A 27,909-nucleotide genomic window follows, 5' to 3' on the forward strand; every position below is an offset into this window, starting at 1 on the left:
GAGGGGGTTAAAGACATTTATAAAAACTTGTATTTACAGACCATTGCCCAAGCAAGAAACTCTCCAAACGACAAGTCACAACTTCTGTAACCTAAATGTACAAAGTTCATGTCTTTCCCCTTTCTTCTCTCTGCAGCAGAAGATGGGGGTGGGGGAGTATCTCTTTTTCTTTATACCTTTCTACCCCCAAGACAGTAGGAGTAATATCTGGGTCAGACTGAGAGGGACAAAACCTGCTGATGACAGGGCTATCCACCAGGCAGGCTGTGAATAGTAGTCTAGAAGAAAGTAAGGTTAGGAAGAGTGACTCTTTGTTTACTTGTTCAGTCTGCCCAATGGATTCCCTTGGAAAAAAGAATACAGAGTCAATTCCTTAGGGAGTGGGAAGGAAAGGTTATTCAGCTATTCAATAAATTTACTCACAGATTCAATTCAACCATTTCAGGTTTCTCAGATACATGAGTCAGTTTCAATTCACAGCCCTATTGCTCTGGGTTCAAACATGGGCTTCAAAACTGAATCTGATTATCCCAGTCAGAATGGGAGACAACTCTTATACTCCCCAAGCTGGTAGTTGCATAAGCTCACATATAGCCCCACACTATCTGTGCCAGGCACGGATGAAAGGTTTTGGACAGCAAATGAAAACTGTGCCAACAGCAGCCCATTGCACAGGACTAGCTACTCAGCCTAATCCCTCTTGAAAACAGCCACAAGAGAGAATCTTCTGCAGTACTACCCTCCCTTGTGCTTTTGGTGACAGGCAGAGGTGCTCTGCCAGCACTGTGCTGGAGTGACACGTAAGAGGACTGGGCAAGGAGTGTATGGTTAAGAGCCAGGACAGCTACACAGTCGTTCCACTAGGCTACAAAGCACCAGTGTGAATGCAAATGGCAAGGAGGAGCAGCCTGCAGGGCAAGAGGTACAGGAGTATACTGTGTAGAAACTCAAAACACAGATGCCAATACAGAAAAGAGCAAACAGAATGGGCACACAGAATGGACACTGGACTCTGACTTGAGGAAGACTCACTTCAAGGAGCTGATGTGTAATACATCCTCTATCAGTATGAGGCACTCCACAATCTACACACCAGACATAGGTCACTTCATTTGAGAGAGTACTCATTCAGGGAAGGAAATGCTGTAGAGTGCTGGGCTCAGGTGTAGCTCCCTTATTATTTGGACCATAGCTAATCTGAGACACTGCTTCATTCATATCAAGGCATGATCTTATTCTCTGCAGAATTCCTTTTCTCTCAGAGTGCCTCTTCCCCAGATGTCAAACACCTCTGAAGCTGCCCATTCCAGGCAACAGCACTATGGCTCACCTTGCAGCAGCAAGGTTCTTTTGCAGGAAAGTTTTAAGTGCCTTTTAAGTGTAAGTTTGTATCTGTTCCTGTGCTACAGTTGACCTTCATTTTGTTTCCATCCTATAGAAGCACTACCTTGATTTACTCAGAAAGCATTCCGATGGCAGCGTAGCCTAACCAAAGAAATACCAAGTTTTCCTTGTTCTCTCGTAGGATGGGTACTCTATTTTTGACATTGTAGCAGTTTCCTTCTCAACACCTACAATAATTTGAATTAATCAGCACACATCACTGCCTAGTAGTATTGATGAGAATGAATGTTCACTATTTGTGAGACACGCAGATGCTGATTCCTACATCAATGCATCAAGTCACATGCACTGAGCCACTGTCAGAAAATAAAGATACACCTGCGAGTGAACAAGTTGACAGAAGGCTCTTGCTCCCTTAGATGTGGGCAGATTTGGGGCATGGCTGAGAAGAGACATATTTGGCTCTTTGGAGGTCAGAAAGCCAAATATTCCCAAGCATAAGTAATGCAGTGCCCTTCTGCGGCAGCTACTGGAATTACACAGTTCTATGAGACCCCAGATTTTCTGTTGCAGTTCACAAGTTCCAGTCCCTCTGTGGCAGCAGTCCTACTCTTCTGGTCACCTCTGCAGCACTCTCCCTCTTCACTGGTAGGGTGCTCGTCGCTGGCTGTAGGAGAAAGCAGAAGAGACAATTTGCCTTGACCTCCTCTCTCATACTGAAAAATTGCCAAAACATGTGACCAGCTCTTTCCCTCCTGGTATCTGGAGCATTGGAGGCAGATGACTGAATCTGACTGTTCCCCTCCTCTAGCCCATATCCTCACCACATGGGCAAACCTGGCTGTGAACCCACTCTGTGGAAGGAGAAACAGCTTCACCAGAGCAAACCCATAACTGTGCTCCATGCCTGCTCCAGCAGCAGGGCACCGCTCTCCACTGGACAACTGAGCTAACAGCAAAACAACCAGTGGGCAGGCCACTGCCAAATTATAGGGTTATGGAAATACAGTTAGGAGCCACATCCCTCCACAAGAAGTCCACTTTGTTCATTACAATGCAGCAAGTAAATAAGATTGAGCCTTGTTAGCTTCCAGAACCAGGTAGTTTAAACCAGATCACACTAGGAACTACTCACAGTCATAAACTCTTGCCAGGGATCTCTGAAGCAGGGAGACCTGTCACTTTAGCTCGTTTGTACAGTTCTTCAGTGCATGGCTCTTCTGCTCCCTCATGTTTGCGTTTTGGAGAAGCTTGGTCTGCTTGCGACAGCCTCACCACTGCAGAGGAAGAAGAGTCATTGCAACAGTTCCCCTGCCTTTAGGTGGCCTCACACATACACCCTGGCCTAATCTGCCACAGGGCTGGGAGAAAGAAGACTGTGCAGTCCACAAACACAGAGATGTGTTGCCATAGGCTCCCTGGAAACTTTTAAAAAAATGCTTTGTTAAAAGTAGAATGAAGTCCCCCAGAACAAACATAAAAGCATCCTTCTTTGACAGAGGACAGCTTAATTTTACCTGATTAGCCCTACAGTGATCTGCACTTCTCCCTTAAGTGGCTGCATATGATCCCATATAGGCAGTAAAAGAGTAACTTTAATGAACTCTTATTCTTCAGCCCTTTTAGAAATGAAGGCTCACTGGGGACTTCTGAAGAAAGTTGAAAGGAATGTGAATGTGATCTATATTTTCCTAGCAATACACCCTCTTCCTATTAGAAAAGGATCATCTTCTCCTGCCTATAATTTTTAAGTCAACAGGAAACTCAAAAGCACACAAATAACTCCAACTCACCCGTACTGGTGCTGCAGCCCTGCCCTGAAGCCGTGTCTGTGACCGGGCCACTAAGATCTTCCACACATGAAGGGACTGATGCCAGTAAACCTAGAAAACAGCAAGAGGATATTATATTAAGAAACAAAACACACCTGGGGTGGGACAAGCCTTTCACATGGGAACACCCTAGTGATCACCAAACAGCACATCCATATCCCAAAGCAGGAGTTCGGAGCTGCGCTCACCCAGTGCTGAATCCTGTGATCCAGCAGCATATTTATTTAGGATGCACTGCCTAGGTTTTCTTCCAAAGTGAAGAATGGACCACTGGTGGTATATGGATGGTGACTTGCTACCAGCAGCTCTCAAAACTAATCAAACTCTACTCCTCTTAGCTGTCCAGCAGCTCAATGGAGCTCTCCCTGGAAACCAATTGAGCAGATTTGGCAGGGACTGCTTTCTCTTGCAAGGACTGGCCAGAGAGACAAGTGCTATCTATTTTAAATCATGACCTTTCCTCCCAGCATTTTATCTCGTATTAGACACAAACTTTTGCAATTGTTGGTACTTACAGAGGCCCCGATAGCGTGACAGCTGCTGGTAGATCTGCTTCATGCGCTCAATGTTCAGTCGGCTGGTCTCTGCGTGGTTCACCATAGGTTTGGGATAGTCCACCCCAATGATGCACTTGGCTGCCTTCTGAACAGACTCTGGAGCATTCCATGGTTCATAGATATATCGTGAGGGGAAACCTTTTAGTTTGGGCAGATACCTCCTGCAACACAAGTGAAAAGCAATGTAGCACACACAATGCACAGAAAGCATCATGCACCTGTCAGCCACTGATTGACTTGGGCTCACAGATCCAGCAACAAGGAAGCTGCAGTCATATCACTTACTTAACATAGTCACCACTGGGGTCTGTGCGACGTCCAAAGCCCACAGGGCAGTAACAGTGGAAGAACTGTTGGAAGAATGCGCTGCACGAAAGCCACATCCAGCTGCCTGCGTTTACACTGAAATCTGCATCCAGTAATAGTTCGTCAAATACCTGCAGCAATTGGAGGAAAAGGCACTGAGACCTTCCCCAGACAGGACTTTGTGGCAGTAGGACCCAAGATGCTATTTCAAATGGCAGGCACTGAGCTATGAGAACAGAGCGGCAGCAAAGAGGCGATCTGCTGGCTGAAGGCAGTTGGCTGGTCAATATATCTCACTTCCTGACACTTTCACATACGGAGGCATGGTCTGCTCACACTGATAAAGTGCTGGCTTATCTCTCATGCAGCTACAGACTAAATCACTACCTAGTGCTGCAGCAAGCTTTGGGTATTGATCCTAGCCTGGCAGGCATAACAAGTGCAAAGCATCAACCGTGGGAAGGAGAGGATGCTGCACAGAAGAACGTGCACCAAAGCAAGATGGAAGAACCCCTCTGAAAGTCCCAGAGCACACTATTACCGAGAGGCAGAAAGGTTTCAGCAATAACTCACTCACATCCATGCATAGATGCTGCACCTTAAGCAGCACTTTCAATTATGTTCTGCTTTGTCAGCTTCATGACTAGATACCCCTGCCTCCACTTTTTATGTAGGGCAGTATGTACACTGGGTAGGTTTCAAGATGTCTGTCCCTTCAGATGGCCCAAGAGGAGGGTCTTTTACCTCTTTCCTTGAGAGACTCTAGACTCAGATTTCACAGTCATGGAGCGTTCCCTGACCGGCACGGTGATGGATTACACAATGAGGAAAAAGGTCCGGTTAAAAAGTGGCATTAAACTTGCAAAGAAAACAGATGGACTGAGAGAATTTTTACAAAAAAAAAAAACCCAAAAAACCAAAAAAGCCCCCAAAACCCTAGTCCATATTTACCAGTGGGTCCCACATACATTTAGTTATGGTTACTCAAGGTTTGTGATACTGTCAGAACCTCACAGTAGAAGGCAGAAAGAAGTCAGGCTGTTGGCTGGCCAAGAGCCTGCTAGCAAATCCTCTCTTCCATGCACCTTTTACACATGAAGCAAAAGCCATACCTGTGTGCCCATCCTTGCAGCGAATGCCAGGGAGATTTTGTTTTCCTTTTGGCCTCCTGCAAATATCTGAAAATGCCAGGACTCACCCTGACTCCTGACTCCCAGCTGATCCAGAGGTCACCCCTGGTCAGGAAGCAGGCCACCGCGTGCCTAGCCAGATGATGGATCCATCCTTCTTGTCTCAGTTGGGTCATGATTGCATCTATCCAAGGGAAGCCTGTCTTGCCCTCTGCCCACTTTGCCAAGGCTTCAGGGTTCCTGTCCCAGGGAATTTGTATGCAGATGGGATTCCCTTCCATGCGATCAAACTTCGGGTTGTTGGTGGCTGCTGTGTAGAAAAACTCCCTCCACAGAAGCTGTCCGTACAGAGAGAGGGGGGGCGTGCTGTTCCGCTTCACCTGTGGAGGAGGGAACAAGGATATTCACAAGCACAGGAGGACTGGCTTCATGCAGCTGAGCCATAAGCCACCTAAGCATTTATACACATTTCCCAAGTCAGTTGCCAACCACTGCAATAAAGGAGCACTAGATCACCCCTTACCAGAAACCCTAGGTGGTTAAGTCAGAGCACTGTTTTTGGTTCACTCAGTGGTCACAAGTGACCAGAATTATGCAAAACACCAAAAGGCTCTACATGGCTTGTAATGCAGAAGTCCAGACTGAAGAACCAGGTACCAGCAGATTTAAGGTTTGCTTGAGTATTTACAGGAGAATCTCTTTTTCTCACCCAAGAGCCTCTTCTGTAATAGCAACAAGCTCAGCCCAACAGTCAAACATGAGGGAGGTAACTGGAACTTTTGTACCTGTTCTGGCACTGTCTGGGAACCAGCATCATGCTACATACATGCTCAAACCCAGCCTGCTCTCCACATCTCTTTTGTCTTACCTTCTTATACAGCTCCCAGAGACGATAGTAAAACAAGCGGCAGGACAAGCAGCCAAAACGCAGGTAGGGACTGAGTCCTGTAGGGCTGGCCAGCAATGAATTGGCGTTCATCCTTGGTCTTTCATAATTTGCAACCCACGCCTAGATAGATTCAGGAGAAATCAGCCAAAACCCCCATGTATTTGTGGGACATTGTTAAGGGCAGGCCTCTGTGCAGGTGGTGAGATCACTCAGGTCTGACAGCACAGTCTCTTCTATTCACTTCCAACCACTGCTGGGAGAGATCTCTAGTGGGCAATCCCAACCCCCATGCCCCATTCAAGAAATGCAAACCCTTTCCTCCAGGATTTAAACCAGTTAGTTATTTTGGCAAAGAAAAGGATTAAATTAGCTTTGCATGTAGGAGCTAATAACCCTGACAGTTCCTAGGGATACAAGATAATACAACTGTTTATGTCAAGGTATATCTATCTCATTTTGCACACTAAAGAAGAAAATTGGGGAAATTCCGACCTTTTTGTGGAGCATTATGTTGAAAGTTTAGTCCCCCTTCGGTGCAACTATTTATGCTTTGATTTTCACAACTACCACCAAGCCACCCAGCATTGAAGAAGTACAAACTGGTTAAAACTGAGCCATGCTTCTGCAGCTGGGTCACCTTTCATTACTTTGAAATTGTTTGCCTTATGCATAATAATCAAGAACATATTGAAAATAATTTGATTATTTCAGCAAGGGGTTCAAGGAATGCCAGTCTGTGAGACAACCTATTAGCAGGCTAAAGGACAAGGGGAAGGCATTCTTTTTTTAAGCATGTACTCGCACTAATACCTCAACTAAAGATAAAAAGAGATGGTGTGCAATGTGTAGCAGGGACTGAACAACTTACAGGAGAGTTTCCAAGTTTTCACTCCTCTAAAGGAAACTGAGAGGTAGAAACAAGGAAAAGAATCCTCTCTGCTTCAAACAGCAGCATTAATGATATACAGCTCTAATTCTTTGGGTCTGAGGAAGCCCAGGAGCTCCCTGCTCCACACACAAACCAAGATCACAGATGTACTCCAAAAATACCAAACACTCCTTTTCAGAGGCGAACGCTATGACCACTGCTAGGAAGAGCAGGGAACAGAGTAATGGGCAACCCTCTACATTTTTCATTTGGAGGCACAGTCTGCAGGAATCGCCACTTAAATAACAGGGGCTACCTTTCTTTCCAAGTGTTTATCCAGTCGCGCCAAAGCTTCCGTCTCTCCTCCTTGCCAAACTGCAGGGGCAAGACCATCTGTAGGAAAGCCTGAGAGAAAGAACTTTGTAAGATTTGAAGCCACGCCTAGACGAAGGGTATAGATATTGGATTAAGCATTAATAACAGCAAGACACTACATATTACAGTTGAATAACGTGGCTTACTTGCTGCTCTAATCCTCGTACAGCAGGCAAGGAATATGGGGAGCACCTGCTCATGACATTGCACTACAAGGGCCTCTCCCTGCAGTACTTCTGGCAGCCTTAGTGTGACTTCCCCCGTTGTTCACTGCCAGCAGTCTCTCTGGTGTGTCAGTACTACCCGTAGGGTTCTGCTTCAAAGGCCAGAGTAGCTGGCAATGGAACATCTGCTCCACAACTCTGCCTCACAAAATACCTTGTCGTTGACATCTGCAGCTCACTAGATAGCCTGGCTGCTCCTAGTGAGGCTCCTATTCTGCTGAAAACTGTTGCTGGGGAAGGCACTGGATTAGTGCTAGAGAACCGCTGCAATGAGTGAAGCAATAATGCAGTCTCCCTGCACCGCTCTGAGCTGACAGAGGAGCTTCCCCTGGCAGCAAGCAGAGCAGTGTAAGGTTACAGGCAGTTTCACATTAGGCCAGGCAATAAAGCAAGTGGATCAATGCAGGACTGTGGCTCTGAAGATACTGCTGTTGTGAAGCCCCACACTTCTACAACGCCTGTTGAAATTGCACCTTAAGGTACAAAGTGATACTTCCTATATAGCTGGTACGGAGCCTCCAGTCACAGAAAATATTCTGCATTAATCCCTTCTTCCCGTGCATTTAGATTCACTTCCCTGTAGGTGTTGCATTCCTCATGCCTCAGCCATTCATTCTGCTTCTTCAAGGAAAACACAGGACCATAAGGCATAGCAGGAGGAGTGAAAGAAGCTTCTGTAATATTTTTTGTCTTGCTAAACTCCCAAATTGGTGCTGCTTGGCAATAGCTGAATGAAATTATCTAAGCCTGTTACATAGTTTACCTCTTCAGGTCTGTTACACAATGTGTCTGAGATGGCAGTAGGAGGAAAGCAGCTGGTGAGGACATGAGATATTGATACAGTGGGGTTACATGCTCAGTATAGCAGAGAACATAAGGACAGACGCAGAGCACTTCAGAGCAATGCTAAGAGGGATGCTGGGCATTGACAGCAGTGCAAGGGACACCACAAGGTCCAGTACTCACTAAAAACATTAGCCTGCTTCAATGGCTAGGGGTAGCCCATGTTAGGTGAGAACATGCGCCAGCCATCGGAAACAGCTTCAGTAGATTCTGTTTCAGCTGGTAGTTAATCCTTGCCTTTGCTCTTGACACATACCCAGCTCTTCCAGCGATGGGACCCCATAAACATCATCATGATTTTCCTGGATGTCCACTTTACACGTCTCCATCTGCTGACTTATTACAGTGCTCACTGGCTTCTTTGGGAGCTCCATACGGCTAATGATGGCCTGGAAGCGCTTGTAGGTGAGTGGTGGCTTGTGGCCATTCAGCTCAATTATTCTGGAGATAAAATAAGCATGGTGAAACAACACAGCCTCACTAACACAGAATACACAAGGAAATGACATGCAAACTGTCCCCTGCTATCTCTGTTCAGGATAGCCTTTTACTTTGGATACAAAAATCCTTATAGACCTACCTTTCACTTGACGCATTCTTCAAAGGGATACTAAAACCAAACAAACAAGATCCCAAAATACATCAGAAAACAAAACACTGCACATACTTACTCATCTCCATAGGAAAAAACCTCAAAACAGCTCCAGCTGAATTCAGACTTTGTACCATACCTCTCTCCCAGAGCTCCTAATCAGACTCCTGTATGAAATCTCAATTTGATTACTGCCTTTCTGTCTCCCCAAGATGGCAAATCCTGGACCTGCATCTATTCCCCTGACACCTTGTGATATCCTAACCTGATTCTGACCTTACTTCCTCCTTGTCTGACACGGAGGACCTACCCCATTAGTGATCCCTCCTCCACCTATCGCATATGAGGCAAATCCCAGTTTGCATCATTCTTCTCTCCCTGTGATTAGGGAAACCACCATCCTCCCCCATGCCATAAGGTCACAGCAGCCCCATGTCACGCTATTCACCTATGTCAGATCATGCTACAGAAAGAGAAAGTCACGGTTCCTCATTCCTTTACTTCACTAAGCATCCACAGCCTGCTGGGGCCATGCAGTTTAATTTTTCCTGCAACAGAGAGCTTTGAGAAGTCCTCTGGGCAAGGTAAGCTTCCCTGGGCAAGGTAAGCTTCCCCAGGCTCAAAGATGCCATTTTTAACCCTTCTCCTGCAGGGAGAGGAAGGAGTTAACAGCAAAGCAGACAGTACAGGGATCACCAGCATTACATAAAGCTGAGGCAGCCAACCTCACAGCTCACACAGGAGCTGAAGCACAGCAGCTTTCCCCACCCATTACAATCAACAGCTTATGCAAGGGGCCAGGCTTAAAGCCGAGTGTTCCGGCGGACGCCATGTGCCGTCCCTTCCCCCGTTGCCGCACGTGTAGCGGGGCGGAGCGACACGCCGGCCGAGGGCGCTCCCGCACGTGTGCGCCGCGGTGACCCCGCAGAGAGACCACACCGAGGGAAGGGGAGCTTCCCCACAGGCAGCACAGTGGCAGAGATTAAAAATGAATCCACCTGTAGTTTCCTCCCGTGTTTCTGCTTTGAAGTTGTAAACACTGGGAGAAGATAAAAGACTCTAAGGAACAGGGCATGGAGGGTGGGAGGGCTATCGGGATGTGCAAAGAGTACAAAGCGCTGTACAATTTTAGTGCCGGGTTATAAACATGGCCACAGCACTCTGCCCCGTCCTGGCTGGTGTATTTGTTTGTATTTGCCTTGCACTCAACACATCCTGTCCTGCATCACTATACCAGAGTGCATCTCCTCTGCTTTCCCATATGCACTTTTTGGCTGTCTCCGTTTAACACCCCAGAGGTGGCAAGAAATAACAGAACTCTCATGAATACCATCCACCACTATCTTCTCTGTGGCTTGCTTTGAGTCCTGGAGCTGCCAAACAGGACCAGCCAAAGATCCCCAGAAAATCAGTGTTGTCACTGGAAGAGAAGTGAAGCATTTCCAGTTACAGCACTCTAGAGAGGCTCATTTGTTTCCATGGGAATTCAGAGCTTGGAAAAGGTGACAAAGCTGCACCGTGTCTGCCCTGAGGTGCTTGGGATGGGGGCAGGGAAGCTACTTCTTTCACAATGCCTCTGTTTTCAGTCCTCTTCCACAGATCTGCTGAGGCTGCAGCTCAATCCGAGTTTCAGACCACCACACCACATCCTAGATCCACAGCTAAAACTTTTGTGGTCAGCTAGCTACTTGGAGCAAATCACTGTGACTAGCAGGATGTCAGTGTCTGTATGTAACATCATCAAGATAGTGAATATGAGTGAAGTTACCTAGTACAGCTCCTGAATTCCTAAACAGAGTTACTGGATCTGGGACACAAATCTTCTAAATAGGACTAGGACAAGTTGCACATTTCACTGGCATGATGCATAAAACCTGGACCTCTCACAATACTGCAGTGAAAAGCAGTATTGAATATTTGGTATTGCACAATACTGGATTATTATACCACACATACTGGGTATTGTAGTGCCGTTCAGCCTTCTGTACAAAGATTTGTACAGGAAGCTCCTCAAGCAGGAGGCCTTTCCTTCCTCACATTGTCCTTCTAATCCAGACCATATAACCTCACAGGATTTTTACCAGTGAGAAAAAAAGGGAGATCCCTCCCCAGGATTTAATACTCCCTATTTCATCCATCTCCCCCGGTGCAACCCACAGACAGCATGTGGCAATTTTTTTCTAGTTTTCTTGAAGTGGAACAGAGAAGAGCAGAATCACTGTATTGATCACACAGAACCTAACCTTAGTTAGTGAGCACACGAAATGGCTGTGCTACCAAACTAGCACTATACTGCCCAGCACCACCTGACAGTAGTACCTCGGTACCAGAAATTATGAAGGTCTTTTTCACTGTCAGTCACACAGTCACACTTTAACTCAAGAAAGTAGGCAACCAAAACCTGAGCAACCACAGTTCCAGCACTGCTATGATTATAAGGTATCCTACAGTCAGTCACCTGTGACAGCAGAGTGTCTGCAGACTAGAATGCACACCCTCACAGGTATCAGCTTCTGACTTGCACCTCCACAGAAGTGCCACAGCAGGATGGCTAAAGGGATAGGGAAAACTGCTTGCCTCAGAAACCTGAAACCTCAGCTCACTTACAAATAACAGGGCCAGGTTCTGGCAAGAGACTGAATATACTCCCCCTGCTTCCTTGCATGAGGAAGAGCTGGCTGCCAGCACTCGGCAAGCAGGCTGCTCAACGCACCCCACTACCAATTCACGCGGACCATTTAGTTAGCCTTGCCAGCTTATGCAATTGCTCTGATCTAATTCCCTGCTCCAGAGAGCTCATGTAGGGCTACGTGTATGTAAGACAAGGGGTATTTCTACAGATTTGAAGAAGATATGGAGAGATAAGCGACAGATACATCCATCCAACAGATGCTGAACAAAGTACAAACAATTCAACTTCTGCAGACACATACTGAGCAGATGAAAGATGAAGATGTGACTTGATGACAGGCTGGGTATCTGTACTGGGGGAAAACACCTGACACCAGAGTATCATGCAAGATAGGAGAGGATAACAAGATCTGGCAGGCACAAGTTTGACTTGAACTTCTCAGATGGAAATAACCCATCTTTTTACAATAGTGTACTGAACTGCAGAACCACCAAGGTGTGCACGCTTCTCCAGTGCTTGGTTAGGATGTGCTTCTATTAAAACATGTTTAACTAACCTTTCAGCCTTAGGCTAGGGCATTTGAGGAAAAGCTGCTTCTGGATGCACGCTACAAACATACAAGATCGCAATGTTCTCTTCTGACCTAAACCACTCCCTCAGACTAACCCAGGCCTGCCCGGGATTATGGAAACCACAGTGCTGACCATCAGTGATCACACTACAAAGGATTTAGATCCTAAGGAGAAAATAGGCAGATCCAGAGAAGAGACAAAAGAACCTGTCAGCTGGAAGCTGTCAGAATAATTGCCAAGTAAAGACTTTGAGCAGGCTAGGATAACATCCAAGAGATTATCTTTTCTGTCTAATTTCTACAACCTGAGCATCACTAATCTTGACTGGGAATTCCCAGATTTTCTCAGGAGTATTCTCCAGCACTGATATTGAGTTTCTATAGCCCTCTCTTTGTTTTGGGGAGAGCAGGGGAAAGATGCTCTGATAATCACACAGCTATGCTGGCACTGCCAACAAGGGGCACATTGCAATCTTCCCACTGGGTACAACTGGTCAAATTCAGAAGTTAACTGCACAGGCTCTTGGTAAATGTTTAAAAGGAGCTGGTGGAGGTGGTCCCAAAGTGCTGCAGCCCTGCCTGCTGCCTCCCTGGCCAGGCACTGTCTCAGGGGAGGGCAAGGGGAGGACTGCTGGAATCACGTATGTACCTGTGGAAGATTAGTCTAAATTGCTTAAAACCAGGCTAACGATCTTGTTGGAAATCTGATTAAAGAAAGATGAGAAGTAGGATGCTACTACCAGGTACTATTACTGTCAGCTAACTATGCAGGAAAAACATTAGGGTGAGCAGAGGAAGAACACATACTTAGAAGATGGTAACACAGCTGGAGGGTGATACACTATGAGGCTTCCAGGAGAAATACAGTATCAGAACTGTATTACCATCTGCTGAGAAATCTCAGAGATGCCAAGAAGGAAGAAATGTCAGCATAACTGGAGACTTCGACTGCGTCCACACAGACTGACTAGCTGCCACACCTCATCAGCTGCCCAAACCCCATTTTCTAGTTGCCATAAAGGACTTCTCCATGGAACAGGTAATGAAGAACCCACAAGGAGAGGCAATTCATTATTTGGTCTTAGGCTGTGCAAAGGTATAGCTGAAATGTTAGTTATCGCTTGCCTGCACTAACTGTGACTTTGGCATGCATCAATTTAACAACTTTCCAGAGCAACAATACCATAATGACTTTGCTTTCAATAAGGGAAACACATTACAAAAAGTAAGAAAGTGTGCTAAGCAAAAAGAACAAGCTGAGATGCAGATCACTGAGAGGTAATGATTTTGGGGGAAAAAATTCAACAATTGCACACAAACCATGAAAAAACATTTCAGAAAGATCACAGGAGTCAAAGCAATTAAAGACTAACATCAGCAAAGACAAGAGAAGGCAGAATCCTTCAGAAAAATGAAGATAAAGATAGAAACCCATCAACCTGGTAGGTTAAATTAAAAACCACAGCCTCCTTTGCACCTTCCAACCCAAACGAAAAGTTTGAGAAACCTTTTGAAAAAAGCTTAAATAGTAAAAAAAAAAAAAAAAAAAAAAAAGTAAAAAATGCCCTTTACAGACACTCCAGGATATTTACGGAGCCAAGAGGTGATCAAGTAATTAAAAAAAGCAGAGACTGTAACAGCACAGCAAAACCCTCTGCATTTATTTTTGCAAGTGTATTCACTATGGAGGTATCTACAAAGGTTATGAATCTTGATTTTTTTTAAAGGACATGTATCAGATGTGATCACAGACTGGGAGATCAGTGCCACAAAACAAATTATGCTTGAACAGCAAAAGCTTGCCAGGACCAGCAAATATTCACCTGGGAACTGTAAAGGGCATCATGAAATACACAAACTGATAGCTGCCGAAATGTACCATAAAACTGTCCGAATACTGCAAGGGGGAAAAAAAGCAAATACAGCTCCAGATTTTAAAAGTGTTTCAGGGGCATCAGAGGGAGGAATAAATAGAGTCTGCTATGAGCATTAGGCAGATGGGTAGGAAATACTAATGCATGGGTATATGCAATATGCTGGGGGGTTAATTTGGGCTTGGTAAAGGGAAGTTGTGCCTAAAAATCTATTAGTGACATTTGAGCTTGAGGCAAGGGAGATTCAGTTGAAATATCCTATGTGGATTTTGAAAAGCCATCTGACTAGACCCCTCACCACAGTGATTCAGGATAAAGTCCATGCAGACAGAAAATTGAGATACAGGATAAAGCAGGAATCCATTTTTCCAACAGGAAGAGAAATACTACACAGGGATGAGCTAGGGCTTGTGCTGCTCAAAATTTTTTAAAAAATATCTGGGAAGGGACAAAAAAGAACATGATGATAAAGCTTACTAATGCAATAAGCTATCTGGGATAGCAAAAGGTAAAAGGCAACTTAAAAACTTCCCTACACACCACATGACCAGCTGACAAAAACACCAGATGAAATGCAGTTTTGGTCATGTTGTTTCTCTATATGCATAGCTAAGCTATCCTAAACTTATTTAAACAGTAGCAGCCCCTCAAATAGCTATGACCATTCTTGAAGAAAGCCCCAAGACATCAGTTCAGTGTTTACAGCACTCAGAAAAAGCAAAAATAATGCTACTATTAGGAGAAGGACTATTAGAAGAAGACAGGAAACATCACAGCACTCTAAAAATCCATGTTGCTCCTACATTTTGCACACTAGTCACAGTTTTCAGCACTGCTCTCCATCTCTAGAAATACCCAGAAGTACAAAGAAAGGTGACAAAGCTTATGAGATATAGAACAGATTCCACTTGAAAACTTAAAACTAGGACACTCCATCTTGGAAAACACAAAGAGGACATGAGGAAGAATGTGAGGGCCATTGACATTGAAGGGGTGAGGATGTAATAAACATTGGTAAATAAAAATTAGAAAGCAGTATCTGCTCATGAAACAGGTTTAAGAAGAATACCCCTCGCTCCAAAGACAAACATTCCCACACGGCATATGCTAACTGCAAAGCTCCTTCCCATGGAAAGTTATGGATGTTAAAGATTTATAGGAGAAAATCCAAATTCAGCATTACTGGCACAAGTCTAATAAAAAAAAAAGTTAAAAAAAAAAGAAGGAAAAGAAAAAAAGTAGGTAACCTGTAAGAAACATCATTGAAATCAAGCACACCTCAGAGTCTTAGCTGAAAGACTGTCTCCACCGCTTAAAATCAAATATATATAGAGAGATATAATAAGTAAATATACAAAACTCAACATCAAAACAAAGCTCCTTCCTAGCAAATACACAACAAAGACAAGGCATTCAGGTTTGAGAATAAGGTAAGTTTGTTCCAATCTACCTTATTTTACTTCTTCCAGTTGTCCTGGCACATCCATGAAATAAAAGCCCTGCCTTCATAGCCTGTTTAAGACAACAGGTCAACTATCTTTATTACAATGAAGCAAAGGAAAGCAGTCCATACAGTGAGGACATGCTCAAGGAGAGCAATCAATCAGACACAGCTGAGCAAATTAAATGACGGTCAAGTGCAGAGTTTAATAAGCTTGAGGCAATACCTGTCTGTACATTCACGTCACTGTGAGCACTTTGACGTGTTCTAATCAAAAGTGCGAGTGCACAGAGTAATCCTTCTAGGCTCACACAGGATGACAGTGATCAGTGTAATGGAGGAGACTGAAGTCTTCCCAGACATGACAATCCCAGCCTAGCCCAGACAGCACCTTTGCCCTTGCTCTCCCCATACCTGTCCAAGTCGTAGAGGGTGTGGGAGTTCTCTATCACCACCTCCACGCCAGCCTCCTTGGCCAGTTTGATGATAGCTGCATCCCTCTCCTTTCCAAACGGCTCTGAGTCGTATTCAAAGGTGAGACGAGTGACTCCCCATTCCTGCAAAAAGCACAATACGCCCAGCTGTCAAAGAGAAGACCCTTTCTAATAAGCACAATTACAAACATGGATTTCAGAATTCCTGAACAGTGTGAAGTCCTGGAAGCTTAGAGTGTGTTACTGTGAGGAGCAGCAGTCTGGATTTGAGATAACCAAAGACTCAACAATTTTATCAGCTCTAGCAAACACTACATTTGCTATGCAAATTTGCAAATGTCAGGTTTAACATGTCAGAGGAGGTTGAGTTCTCCTCCATTATCATTTAGGTCTCAGCTCAGTCCCCAAGCCTAGAAACACCTTGTTTTGTTGCATATGCTATCCCAAAGTAACCCTACCATTCTATTCCAGCATTTGCAGAGAACATATTTCAGGCAACTCTTTCAAGACATGTTCCACTCAAAACCCTGCATTTTTATGTGGAAACTATCATTAAGTAAAACCAATACATTCTAAATTTTTCCCAATGTCTCATTAAAGACATGACATCTTGGGGAATCAGTGTCCAACCCAAAGCGCAAGAAACAGGTTGTAGGAAATGCAGGACACAGGATGGCAACTGAGTGAACCTTTATGGTCTGCACAGTAGAGTATGATACTGTGATTCAGATTTAAGTTAAAGTCCTGCCTTTTGGGAGTTATTTTAGAATTGTAGAATCATAGGATGGTTTGGGTTGGAAGCAACCTTAAAGATTAGATAGTTCCAATCCCTGAAGTTTACCCTAGTCAAGCCATGCACCTGTTCTGCTCTTCGTACCATTAATAGATCCCTGACAAATTACATGGAATAGGCCTTATGAAATAGCATTCAGCCTCCTCCAGGCTTTTCTAGAGCACAGATTGTTCTCAAAGTCTATGGCCTAGTTTTCCTCAGAAAATGAATCCTATGAGAAAAGGTTTCATGGTTTCCACAGCGACCCTCCCAAGACATCCATCAAGCAGAGCAGCAGCCCACAGATTTGTTTAGCAAACACTTTAGTCAAAGACAGCCAGAAATCTACAGACACTTAAAAAAACCCCCACACAGCTAACATGCGAACCACATTCTCCAAGTGAGACAGTCTAAGTTAGCTCTGTATATACAAGAGACTTCTCCACCTCCAAAACAGAAACAAAGCAAAAGAACAATTGTGGCTAGTTTACTGAAGACCATTAAAAATAATGCCAAAGATGGGGAAGGGAATTCAGAAGCAGAAAACAACTGCACAAGTCCCATTCTTTTCCAAACTTGCTGATCCAGTCCTAAAACTAATTTTAGCAAGGACAGAGAAATAAACCAGTTATGTATCACTGAATGTACATCTCGGAGAGATCCTCCACTCATTTTTCCAAGTAAGAACATGACAGCACCCTAACTCAGAGCAGGGGTCAGATTGACATGTTCCAGGCCGTGCCCTGCTCCTATGTGATTTATTCATTTTAAACTTTTCTGTTATAAGAAAAACAGTATCAGCTGGAAGGCTTGAAAAAGATGGATTTAGTCTTGAAGAAATATGTATTACTGCCTTGAAAGAATGGAATGGAATAAAAAAAAAAAACATGTAAGGCTAACAGAAATTTTAGGTAAACATCCAAAACTTTAAATTCATGTATTCCTACAGTTTTGAGAAGGCCACTGCTCTATGTGATACAGTAGTACATAGGAAGCAGAGCACAACCAACCAGAAAACTCGTTAGCTGTATGACAGTAAATTGCTGCAGATATACAAAAGAAAAGGCATGACTAATAATTTCTCTCTTTTATCTATCCTATAGCAAAGAAAAACTGTAGGGGCAAAAGACACCAAATGGATTGTGAGCAAACTTCAATGAACAAACAACACACTTTTACAGAAGAGGTAAAATTACAGACATTTGTTCAGATAGAGTGAGACAAAAAAACTTCTGCAAAGGTTAACATTGCTAACAAGTACACTTCTCACAATATCCATGCACAATAGTGCCTTAGCAGCGACTGTTAGCAACAAGGTAGCTCAGCTACTGGCAGCAGGAGCAGAAATTATATTAGGTCTAAGTGCTGTATTACCACGTGTGACATAACTCTCCTTCCACAACAGCTGACAGCAAGGCATGAGCTGCTGCTAATTCACTGTTCAGTGTAGCAGCTCTGCAGACTCCTGAATCCCCATGAAAGCCATAGATTTACCATGTAATAGCATAAACTTGCCTCTGTTTTTTTTCAGCTCTGTTACAGCACACCTGAGATACTCATCAACTCACCTCCCCAGACAAAACAGACTACAGCAAAAAGCAGGTCTGGCTGATTTCACAACCATCTCTCCAAACCTCAGACTCTGCCAACTAATTTTTGTTCTTTAACCAAAGCATGCATTTTTCTCCAACAAAGTTTTAATTATCCTGTGAATACCTTGAACTAAAATAAAGAGGTCATGAACTACTAATAGCCAGAACTTATTTGCAGATCAAAAGATAAAAATAACCTACACTCTGAAAAGACTAAAAGCAGCACATAGTTTGTGTCATGTATTAAGATGCAGAAGCCAAAGTAAGTATCAGTGCCCCTTCTCACCTGCATAGTGCAATTCCCCTCTCCAGTACTGCCCTCCTCCAGAAAATACACATCAGAACCATTTACTGCACGAGGGTACAGATTCAGGTTTACCTCTCCTTCTCAGCAGCTGGTCTATAATAGGCTTTGGGGACACTAGTTCTGTCAACCATATGTAAAGCACAGTCCACATGACAAACCCAACTCGTAAGACTACTGGGAACTGTGTTTTGACACTCTAGCAAAGACGCCGTCAGAAAGCTTCAAAGACATTGGAAATACAATCTTAGAGCAGGACAGAGAAGAATGATACTGCTTGAGGAGCCTTGATATTCAAGGAGATGCTCTTGTCAGCCCTGACATCTGCAGCACTGACATACCACTTTAGAAATGTATCCCCCTAATCCACCATTGACCATCAAGGTAACTGCATATTCCACATCCTAAATGGTACATCAGCAAGAAGCTTGGACCCAAACCATATTCCACTACTGAGCTGACTGAAGTGCATCCTTGAAAAGAAGAAGAAAAGGAAGGTCAGCTAACATAACAGCTTTTGAATTTTGAAATTTTAACACAAAGTCCTGTTTGCAATTCATAAAGATCAATGTGCTTTTCCAGTTGTCCGTAAAAGTGTATGGACACAGCAGTCTTCCCAAGTAAAAACTGTAGGAAGCAAATGACCAGCAGGGAAAAAGCTCTCAACACAAGAGAGTCAGTATGTTACAGTGCAGCCATGTGAGAGGTGACTTACAGTAATGAAGGTCAAGACCACAATCCAAAAGAGAAGCCTGAGCGCCCTGACACTAGGTTACACCCTACTACTAAATTTCTTTGCCAGTCTGAGTTCAGGAGTGGATCTGGCTCCCAAGCTGGCCCTTATGGATAGTAGTTAAAGACAAAAGTTTGTTTCAGTGAAGAATTAGTTATAGCTAAGGAGATGCCAAAGGAATCTCCAATCATTAGTGAGTGAAAACAAGTTTAGCACCAGGTCATCAATTTTTCTTCACTATGCTCCAAAAAATTATTCTCTTACTTTAAAGAGTCTTGGGAAGACATCTGTTGGCTGTCCTCGGACAACAAACAAGCGAGAGTTCAGTTTCCTTAAACTGTTGTCCAGATCTTCCAGGGACTGGAGTAGAAATCTGCAGAGAAGAAACAACAGCAGTTAGTGTCAGTCAGACTGGTTACAGCTAAAAGGCAAACGAGAATTTGCATGGAACTCCAGCAAACCTGCATCACCAAATTCAACTGGAATTCAGACTAGAAACCAAAACCAAGAATTCATATTGATCCCTGGTCTAACAACTGCTATAAGATTGCAGCACCAGCCAGCTTGTTCAGATGCAAGAGGTTTCCAGGATTTTCTTCTTCCTGAAATCCCCTTCCCATGTTCTCCCTCAGAGCTGGGAGAACACTCCTGTCAGATGCTCTCTCCACATTATGAGACGTAGAAAAACATAAACCATATAATTCCCTAATGTATATTCTTTCATAGATTTAGGGGCAAGGAGTGATTTTGCATACGAAGTAGAAAAATGTCGATGCACTACTCCAAGGAATGTAATGAAGTACTGCAAGAACTGTGCAAGTTTTACAGTTCTGGCTACAAATACGCCATGTCACAGCAGAGAAATGTACTCTCCTAGCTCATCAGTAGCACAAGACTGAGCACCAGGATCTCCCGAGGCAAGAATCATCTGTATTTAAAATAGTTGCAAAGAGAACTGCAATTCATCTTCCACCATGAAGACACATCGATGAGAGCATACCAAGGCATTCATCTATTCCCTCTCACCCCAAAAATCTAAAGACCCATGTAAGTGCTTTCTGCAGGTAACGGTGTGTCTGACTGATCCCCCACTAAACTATAAAACATTAAAAGGTTATCACCTTTGCTTTCCCAGTCACACAGGTCCTCCCCACCTACACAATCACTCTGCAGCATGATCTGTGAGACAGGAGTATCAGCAGCAGCTCCCTTAAGACCACACACAGCTAAGGAAAGCTAAGCTACAATTAAGTAGGGGTTTCCTCTCTCCTCAGCTGCACTGCCCATAGTGTGAACTGAGCTTACCACACAGAACAAGCTCCCTCTGCACATCCCAAGGGAGAAAAAGACATGGGGTTCATGGAAAGAGAGGCCCTCTATCAAAAAGCAGAACATCTAGAACCAGGTCCAGGTAAACAAACCACTCCCCTAGCCCACATTCCATCTATTAAATAGGAATGTCAACTTTCCCAGGTGTTCTAAAAATTTATCAAGCATTATTCCTATATGGCTCACACATGCTGTGCAGTTAACAAGTAATTTTCAAGATGATAAATTTGTGAGAACTAGGTAAAACACAAACCTTTGCCTTTGGAGAACAGAACTCTGAATACAAGTATTTGCGTTAAAAAAAAATTAGCAAAACAAAGCCAAGTCTCCCAATGGGAACCAACCAAACTTCTATTTCAACCTCTGGTTATAAACCCTTGTTCTCTAATTAGTTAGCATAGTACCCTTGGGTGTTTACTGACACCTGTCCACACTTTTCTCCACCTTTCACATGCCATCTTTTTTGAACTTCGTTCAACATAAGTAACTTGCTAATACATTTTTCCCCAACAGTCAGTGGTGCTAGTTTCTGACATCTGCAGTAGGCACACACCTCCAAGAAAGCATTATTTTAAAAATTTCACTTGCTCATATATTCCATGACTACAACATAAAGAAGACCACTAACTGCTTCCCTTCCTCCGCAATGCTGGTAGAAACAAACAAGGATTAAACAGATCAGGAACTAATCTGTTGTGGCAGTGCTTTGGTTCTTCCAAATGGGGACAGTCAGCAACAACAGCAGCACGTGAAAGGCATTTCTGCTGCCTGCAGAATGTCTGGTCTACTGAAAGACCACTTCAGGCTCCTACAACATTTATCTGTAACAGAATCCACAATTTTCTGTAATTTGCATGTGTACATTGAGGTAATGTACGCACATTTAGAATTTTAAACCATCCTCTCATGTGGGGTTTCAGAAACGCATAGGTATCACTCATATAAACCCATTCCTTGAGATGAAGCTAAGCAGGCGCAATCAGTTACTACAGTTCTCGTAGTGCACAGCCACATAACATTTCAAAGGGCTCTCAAGGGATCTTTAGTCAGTTGGTTGTCCCGGGGTAGTATGAGGGGAGATCTGCCTCATTTGTATTCAGGGGAGTCTTGCCGAGGAGAATCTCTACCTGGATTGGGTTTCCAAATGTTTAGGCAGCTAAGATCTGAGACAATAGCGTTATGTAATGTTACTGGCTACAGGTACATGAGGTCTTGTTCTCTGCACACGCGACTCATGAAGTACATTTTTCCATTTGCAGACAGTGGGAAAAAGCCCACACATAACTTCCTCTCTACCTTCTTAGCAGCAGTCAATATGTATTTCCATAGAAATTTGTGGGGTGGAAGGAACGCGGCTGCGTGCGCACATGCCTACGCGAGCCCAGCAGCCACAGGGCAGAGGGAAGGCGTGGAGAGGCCACGCAGCGCTAAGGATTCTTTGCGCTTGTTTCTTAATCCAGGGAACAGCGTCCCCCAAAGCTAAATGCCCATGGGTCGCTGCTCTCATACATTCGCCCAGCTGGTAAGGAGGAAGTCTAATGACATTACATAAAGTTGAAGGCATCCTCCTACAGAGTGAGGCAGCACCGCTGTGAACACCGCGGCGAAGCCAAGCGGGTATGGTACAGCCGCTCTCCTGCAGAGAGGGCAGCGGAGCGGTGCGTGGGCAGGGCAGCGGGTGCTGCTCCTGCCGCTGATGCGGCCTGACCGACAAGGCCCACGCCGCACCCAGAACGCCCCGGTGCCGCGGGACCCTCCCCGCCGCGGGTCCCGCCGCTCCCGCCCCGCTCGGTCCCGCCCGCAGGCCCGGCGCCACTCACCGCCAGCGGTTGATGCCCACGGCGGAGGAGGCGGCGAACCAGGGGTCCAGGATATAGATGCAGCGGAGGGACGTGGCGTCCCGCAGCGCTTCCTGCAGCGCCGGGTTGTCGTGGAGCCGCAGCCCGCGGCGGAACCAGTGCACGGAGCGGCACAGGGCCGGCGCGGGGCCCAGCGCGGCCGCCGCCATCGCCGCCGCCTACTCCCGGCGCCGCGGCCACCGCGCGCCGCCCGTCACCGCCCCGCCCCGCCCCGCCGCGTGATTGGCGCGCGCCACGGCAGCCAATCAGCACGCCGGGCGGGGCGCGCGAGGACCCGGGGCGCTCTGCTGCCCCCCAGCGGCCGCGAAACCCCCGCAAGGGAGATCCCACCCGCAGCGGAGCCCGAGAGCCACCCCCGACTTCCTTCAGCAGGATCGGCCGCCCTGCAGTACGTGCAACATTAAAATAAAAATATCTCAAGGACCCTCAATGGCTGCCTGCGTCAAAAAGGTACCTGTGGTCATGAAACTTGGCACACTCCCAAATTAAACAGGAACATATTCCGGGCAGAAATGGAGTGTTTTTCTGTAGGCGAGGCTAGACATCACTCACGGGGCACAGTACATCGTGTAGTATCCTTGGGGCAGCGTATGAAGCATGGGGCATGGATTACCCAGGATCACTATCCAAATAACTCCTTATGTTTAAAGGGGCCAGGGATTTAGAAAGCTGGTGCAACATCAGCGCTCACAACAGGGTGTTGCTGTTGACCCCTGGGATTGGAAATCGCAGCAGAGTATTGCACAGGACCACATGTCAGGGGAAGAGATTTCTGCAGAACTAACTGTTCAGCAGCAAGTTCCAAGCCAAGGGATCGATGCAATTGAGCAAACCTAGGATTTTTTTTGAGTTGAAGATTCACCGAGCTGGCCGTGGGGATGTTTAAAAGGAACAAGTCAAAAGACAAACTGCAAACAGCAGAGGAGATGCAAACTATGTATGAAACAAATCTCCTGAAACAAGCCTAATTAGTAACAACGCCATTTTCAAACACAAACCTAACCCCCCCCCCAGAGGGTAAAGAGGAGAAGTGTTGTGAACTCCGTGAAGTGGGATCCCCACCCTACAGCAGCAAGTACTTCATAGTAACTTTTCCCCTTCTGCCTGTCATGGAGAGACAGAGAGGCCAAGCTCATTCCTCCATGAGAAAGTCCACTGGATTGAGCCTGCTCTCCCTCATGGGACACAGTGGAGAGGAAATAAGAAGTTTGATGCCGGAGTCTTAGTATGCTTCCCCAAACTGAGATATCAGATGTAGGGCAACACAGAAAAAAACCTCAGAAGGATGTGATACTGACTCGCTGGAAAGAAGACTTGGAGGCACTGCTGTTGCTTAGACTTGTACATAGCCAGAAGGGGAGGAATTTCTATCCTCTGCACTGAATGAGGCAACAGGAAGAACAGCTGTTGCAAAAACCTTTTACAGCAGAAGTTTACTGGAGTCAAACCCAAACAGTCTGGCTACTTGCCTCTTCCTTACCTCGAGGTTCAGGATTTTATAACTTCAGTCTACATTCATTCAGCTAATTCTAGATCCCTAACTACAGAAAGCTCCTACCCCAGTCTTTGTCTACTAGGAACCACCCCCCACACACAGATGCAAATTTCCCCAATTAGGTCAATAGCAACATCCATTTTAAAAAACAATCACAAAAAAACCCAATTGATCTCTATAGCATGCTCTCCACAACTCTGATAGGGGTGAGATCCCATGGAAAAAACATGATCCAGTCAGGTCTTTGGCTCCGGTTCCTGACACAGTTCCCCATACACTTTGCAGGTGAATTTTTTCCTGATCCCTGCTCTTCTTCTCCCCAGGAGGCAATGAGCACCAAAGGTTATCCCCCTAGGCACAGAAGTGGAAGTGCAGGAGCTGCCTACACACCAGTTTCATTTCTTTCGCCGCTTCTGACATTAGGATCCTCTTGCGCCTTTCTCATCTCCAGTCCTTTCACCCATGTGTAGGCAAAGGAACCCCCCAAAACCATCAAGTTACTTGTCCACCACAGGAAGCTCTTTGTTTCCTCAAAGTAGATAACAGCCAACACTGTTTGGGCACAGGCCTTGGCTGTCCCAGACACATTGTGGGTGAGTGGGCTAGTGAACTTAATCTGAAGTCCAGTCACATACCCAATGGCAAAGCCGAACACTCCCCCCAGGGTCATCACACCCCAAAAACTGGGGCTCCCCAGTTTGTCAAAGTGGTAGAGCGTGCGGAACTCGCCCAGCAGCATCATGAGAGGGAAGAACAGGACACAGGCATTGACATTGTTGTAGAAGGTCAGGCGCCAGATGCTACCATCCACCACAGGCAGCACCTTCTTGGTGTAGATGGCATTGAGAGAGACACACAGGCTTGCTAGGATCCCAAAGAATATACCTGTCCATGATAGTGTGCCCTCTGCTCCTTCCTGGTCAACACCCAGCCAGAAGCCACCTGCAACCAAACAAATCAGGCATCACCTGAAAAAATGCTGAAAGGCTCAAAACATAGTCAGAAATTCATCATCTACTTTATACTGAACAACCACAATCACAAACAGACAGGCTTAAGGATTTTCCCTTTCTATTAAGCGAACACTAAAATGTTCACTACTAGTGTCCTGGGAAAATTTATTTTAGGAGGGCAGGTAGTTTACTGTACGGTTAATTCAATCTCAGAGGACTAATTCCCACACTGCGCAGGCAGCACTAGTTCAGAAACTATTATTCCAGCTAGTCTTTGCATATAGGTAATTTTCAGGAGACTGTATGACTTTTTTAATTGAAAAGACAGCAAACTCATACATGGGTAGAAAAATACACAAATCTACATGGGTAGAAAGGTTTGGGGAAAAAAAAGCCTCACAGGCTTTCCTGTTAACAGGAAGGAAAAGGTCAGAAAAGAGGGAAAGATAGTAAATACATGGATGTAATATTAAGAACCACAGTTGAGAAAAGATCACAAGGCAGAAACTGTGTGCAGTATCTTCAACATATTAAACTTTGATGGGTAATGAACTCTTCAACCACCTCCAAAACAGGAGCTACAGGCTTTGTGTCTCCTTATCCAGCTCATAAGCAAAACATAAAAGGGGAGATGAGCTACTGAAGGAGAACTGCTTCATGTTGGAGTTGGTCTGGCAAGTTACCTGCAAAGCAGCCAACATGCTTTAATCTAGGCCCAAATACAAAAGGGTTCAATGCACTGACAGAAAGGGCTTTGCATCAGACCACAGAGGATGCTCAGCTGTGCTACTCCAGGCATACTGTCAATGCTCTCACAGCAAAAGGAGACAGAGCCAGGGGGACGGAGCCTTGGAGAAACCCTGTAAGGCTGGCAGACACCATACTGCTGGGCAGTATCCAAACAAAAGATTAGCTAAAGCAATTGCTTGCATCGCTTGAGTGGAAAAAAAGAGTAGTTCTGTTCCTGTTCACCTATTCTATGGAGATGAGATTTCTCTCATTTTCACCTGAATCCATCTACTTGTCTAAGCACCAAAGTGAACACAGGTTCACCTGGAACCAGACTGAAATAAACACTCCACCATTCTTGGCATCTAAGTGACCCTCCAGTGGAAGGTAGCTTTTGACATTCCCAGTGCCTTTGGAATTAAAGACTTATAAGCATCCCCGTTAAGCCAGTCAATGCCCAGCCCTACATCCTAACCACACAACCAGATCTTCTAGTGGTGTTTTACATTTGGCTTGATCAGCTAACCATTCATCACAGGCATTCAGCCTGTCTGAACTGGCTGGCTCCATTGCATGGGCCCACTGGTGCTGACGTAAATGTTATTGTTACCAAAGTTAATAATGAACAAGCATTTGGGAACGGGGAGAAAGCCACCTGCTGTTTTATGGCCTGTACAGGGGAAAAAGAAAAAAGGTAAGGCAAGTTAAGCATCATTAGGGGCCAGAGAGGTTTTACTGCTCGAAGGAAAAAGGGAGCCATGGTCAAGGGTAATTTCCTCTCTTATTGAGTTATCCACATCCTCCAGACATACAAAGCAAGTTGCCGGAGGCAGAATAAGGCATGAGCCCTGAGCTACCCCCACCTCACCAGGGAGCTGCCACACATATGGGGATGACTTCCAAGGGAAAGACACTCCATCTCTGTCTCTCTGGGGCTGGCTGCGGGATCAGTGCAGCCCCTTCTGCTCCCCCTCACCTATGATGACTCCGCAGGCCAGGAGGGCGTAGAGGGAGGTGGTCTGCTTGAGGAGCAGGTAGGAGAGCAGCACGTTGAAGACGGTGGTGAGGGAGCGCCCCACGTTGTAGAAGGCCACGCCGACGTGCTTGAGGCAGAGGTTGTTGGAGGTGACCATGCCGATGAAGACGGCGGAGAGGGGCAGGACGCTGCGGGACACTTTGGGGTCGAGGCGGAGAGTGGGCAGGCCGGAGCAGGGGGGCCCGCAGGCTGCCCCCAAGCTGAGGCCGAGACAGAGGGCGGCCGTCAGGGCGCACTGGAAGAAGGTGACGAAGAGGGGAGCGTCGAGGCGCAGCGAGGGGCTGTCCAGCAGGTACTTGTTGAGGAAGACCATGGCGATGGAGGTGAACCAGTAGAGGCAGACCACCACGGCGATGCGCAGCGCCCGCAGCAGGAAGGGCGCCCGTCGGCCCCCGCCGCCCTCCGCCGGCAGCAGCGGGTCGGCGGCGCCACCGCCCAGCGCCATCCGCAGGATCCCCGTCCGCGTCAGCTGCGCCTTGCTCATGGCGGGCCGAGCCGCCCGGCCGCGGCCCGGCCTCCCTCTTCCCGCCGCCGCCGGCCCCGCTCCCCGGCTCCGCTGCCGGCCCCGCGCCTCCAGGAGCTCCACCGCCCCGCCCGCCGCCCTTTATTCACGCCCCGCGGGCGCCGCTCGGCGCCTCCCCGGCCACGGCGCCATTTCGGGGGAGGGCCCGGCCCAGCCCCCGCCGCCCCGCTCCGCCCCGGGCAGCGCGGCCGGGCCAGCGGGGATGTTGGGAAACGTGGGATATGTAAAAATGTTATTCGGAAAGGATGCTCTTTCACGTTTACTGTTTGTATACTTCCAAGCCTAATCAACAAGAAAGGTGATTTACCGTGAAAGAGATAGCAGCGAACAAGTGATGTCCATGTGTTAGAAAGACAAATCGCTTGTCGGTAAATTGCCTTGTTAAGGTTTAGGGCTCGACGTATTTCAGTGATATCAGACCTAGGGGCAGGTTAACAAAGCTTGGGAAGAAGGATGTACCACTGATAGTGGACACAAAGAATGAAGAATTTGCGGGCCACAAGGACATTTGTCAGAACCCCCAAGATAAGGAAGAAATTAACAAAGCCCAGAGATTGTGTTGAATCAGCTCCGACTGGGTAAAAGGTAATTCCGGCAGGGGGAGATCGCAACCACCGACTCACCGACCCAAATGAAAAGAAAGACTGAGCATGCAGACTAATTAGCATTAAC

General features: G+C 46.0%; 2 protein-coding genes across 3 annotated transcripts; both read right to left on the minus strand.

Annotated features, from left to right (window-relative positions):
• Positions 1-24,938, minus strand: CRY2 (cryptochrome circadian regulator 2). 2 transcript variants are annotated; one of them, XM_032690398.1, is made up of 12 exons: positions 24,882-24,938; positions 19,578-19,686; positions 15,893-16,035; positions 8,625-8,809; positions 7,243-7,331; positions 6,038-6,178; positions 5,238-5,549; positions 4,019-4,170; positions 3,692-3,894; positions 3,138-3,227; positions 2,480-2,621; positions 1-2,011 (listed from the first exon to the last, which is right to left on the minus strand). In XM_032690398.1, exons 1-11 carry the CDS (start codon positions 24,887-24,889, stop codon positions 2,482-2,484), a joined length of 1,572 nt encoding a protein of 523 aa, XP_032546289.1. In that variant the 5' UTR covers positions 24,890-24,938; the 3' UTR covers positions 1-2,011; positions 2,480-2,481. The 2 variants fall into 2 exon arrangements, with proteins under 2 accessions (XP_032546289.1, XP_032546288.1); XM_032690397.1 differs by lacking the exon at positions 24,882-24,938 and adding an exon at positions 22,463-22,670.
• Positions 23,420-27,268, minus strand: SLC35C1 (solute carrier family 35 member C1). Its single transcript, XM_032690399.1, has 2 exons — positions 26,655-27,268; positions 23,420-24,938 (listed from the first exon to the last, which is right to left on the minus strand). Exons 1-2 carry the CDS (start codon positions 27,196-27,198, stop codon positions 24,379-24,381), a joined length of 1,104 nt encoding a protein of 367 aa, XP_032546290.1. The 5' UTR covers positions 27,199-27,268; the 3' UTR covers positions 23,420-24,378.
• Between the last annotated feature and the right edge of the window lie 641 nt (positions 27,269-27,909).

Source organism: Chiroxiphia lanceolata, chromosome 6 (assembly GCF_009829145.1).
Source record: "Chiroxiphia lanceolata isolate bChiLan1 chromosome 6, bChiLan1.pri, whole genome shotgun sequence".
Lineage (NCBI taxonomy): Eukaryota > Metazoa > Chordata > Aves > Passeriformes > Pipridae > Chiroxiphia > Chiroxiphia lanceolata.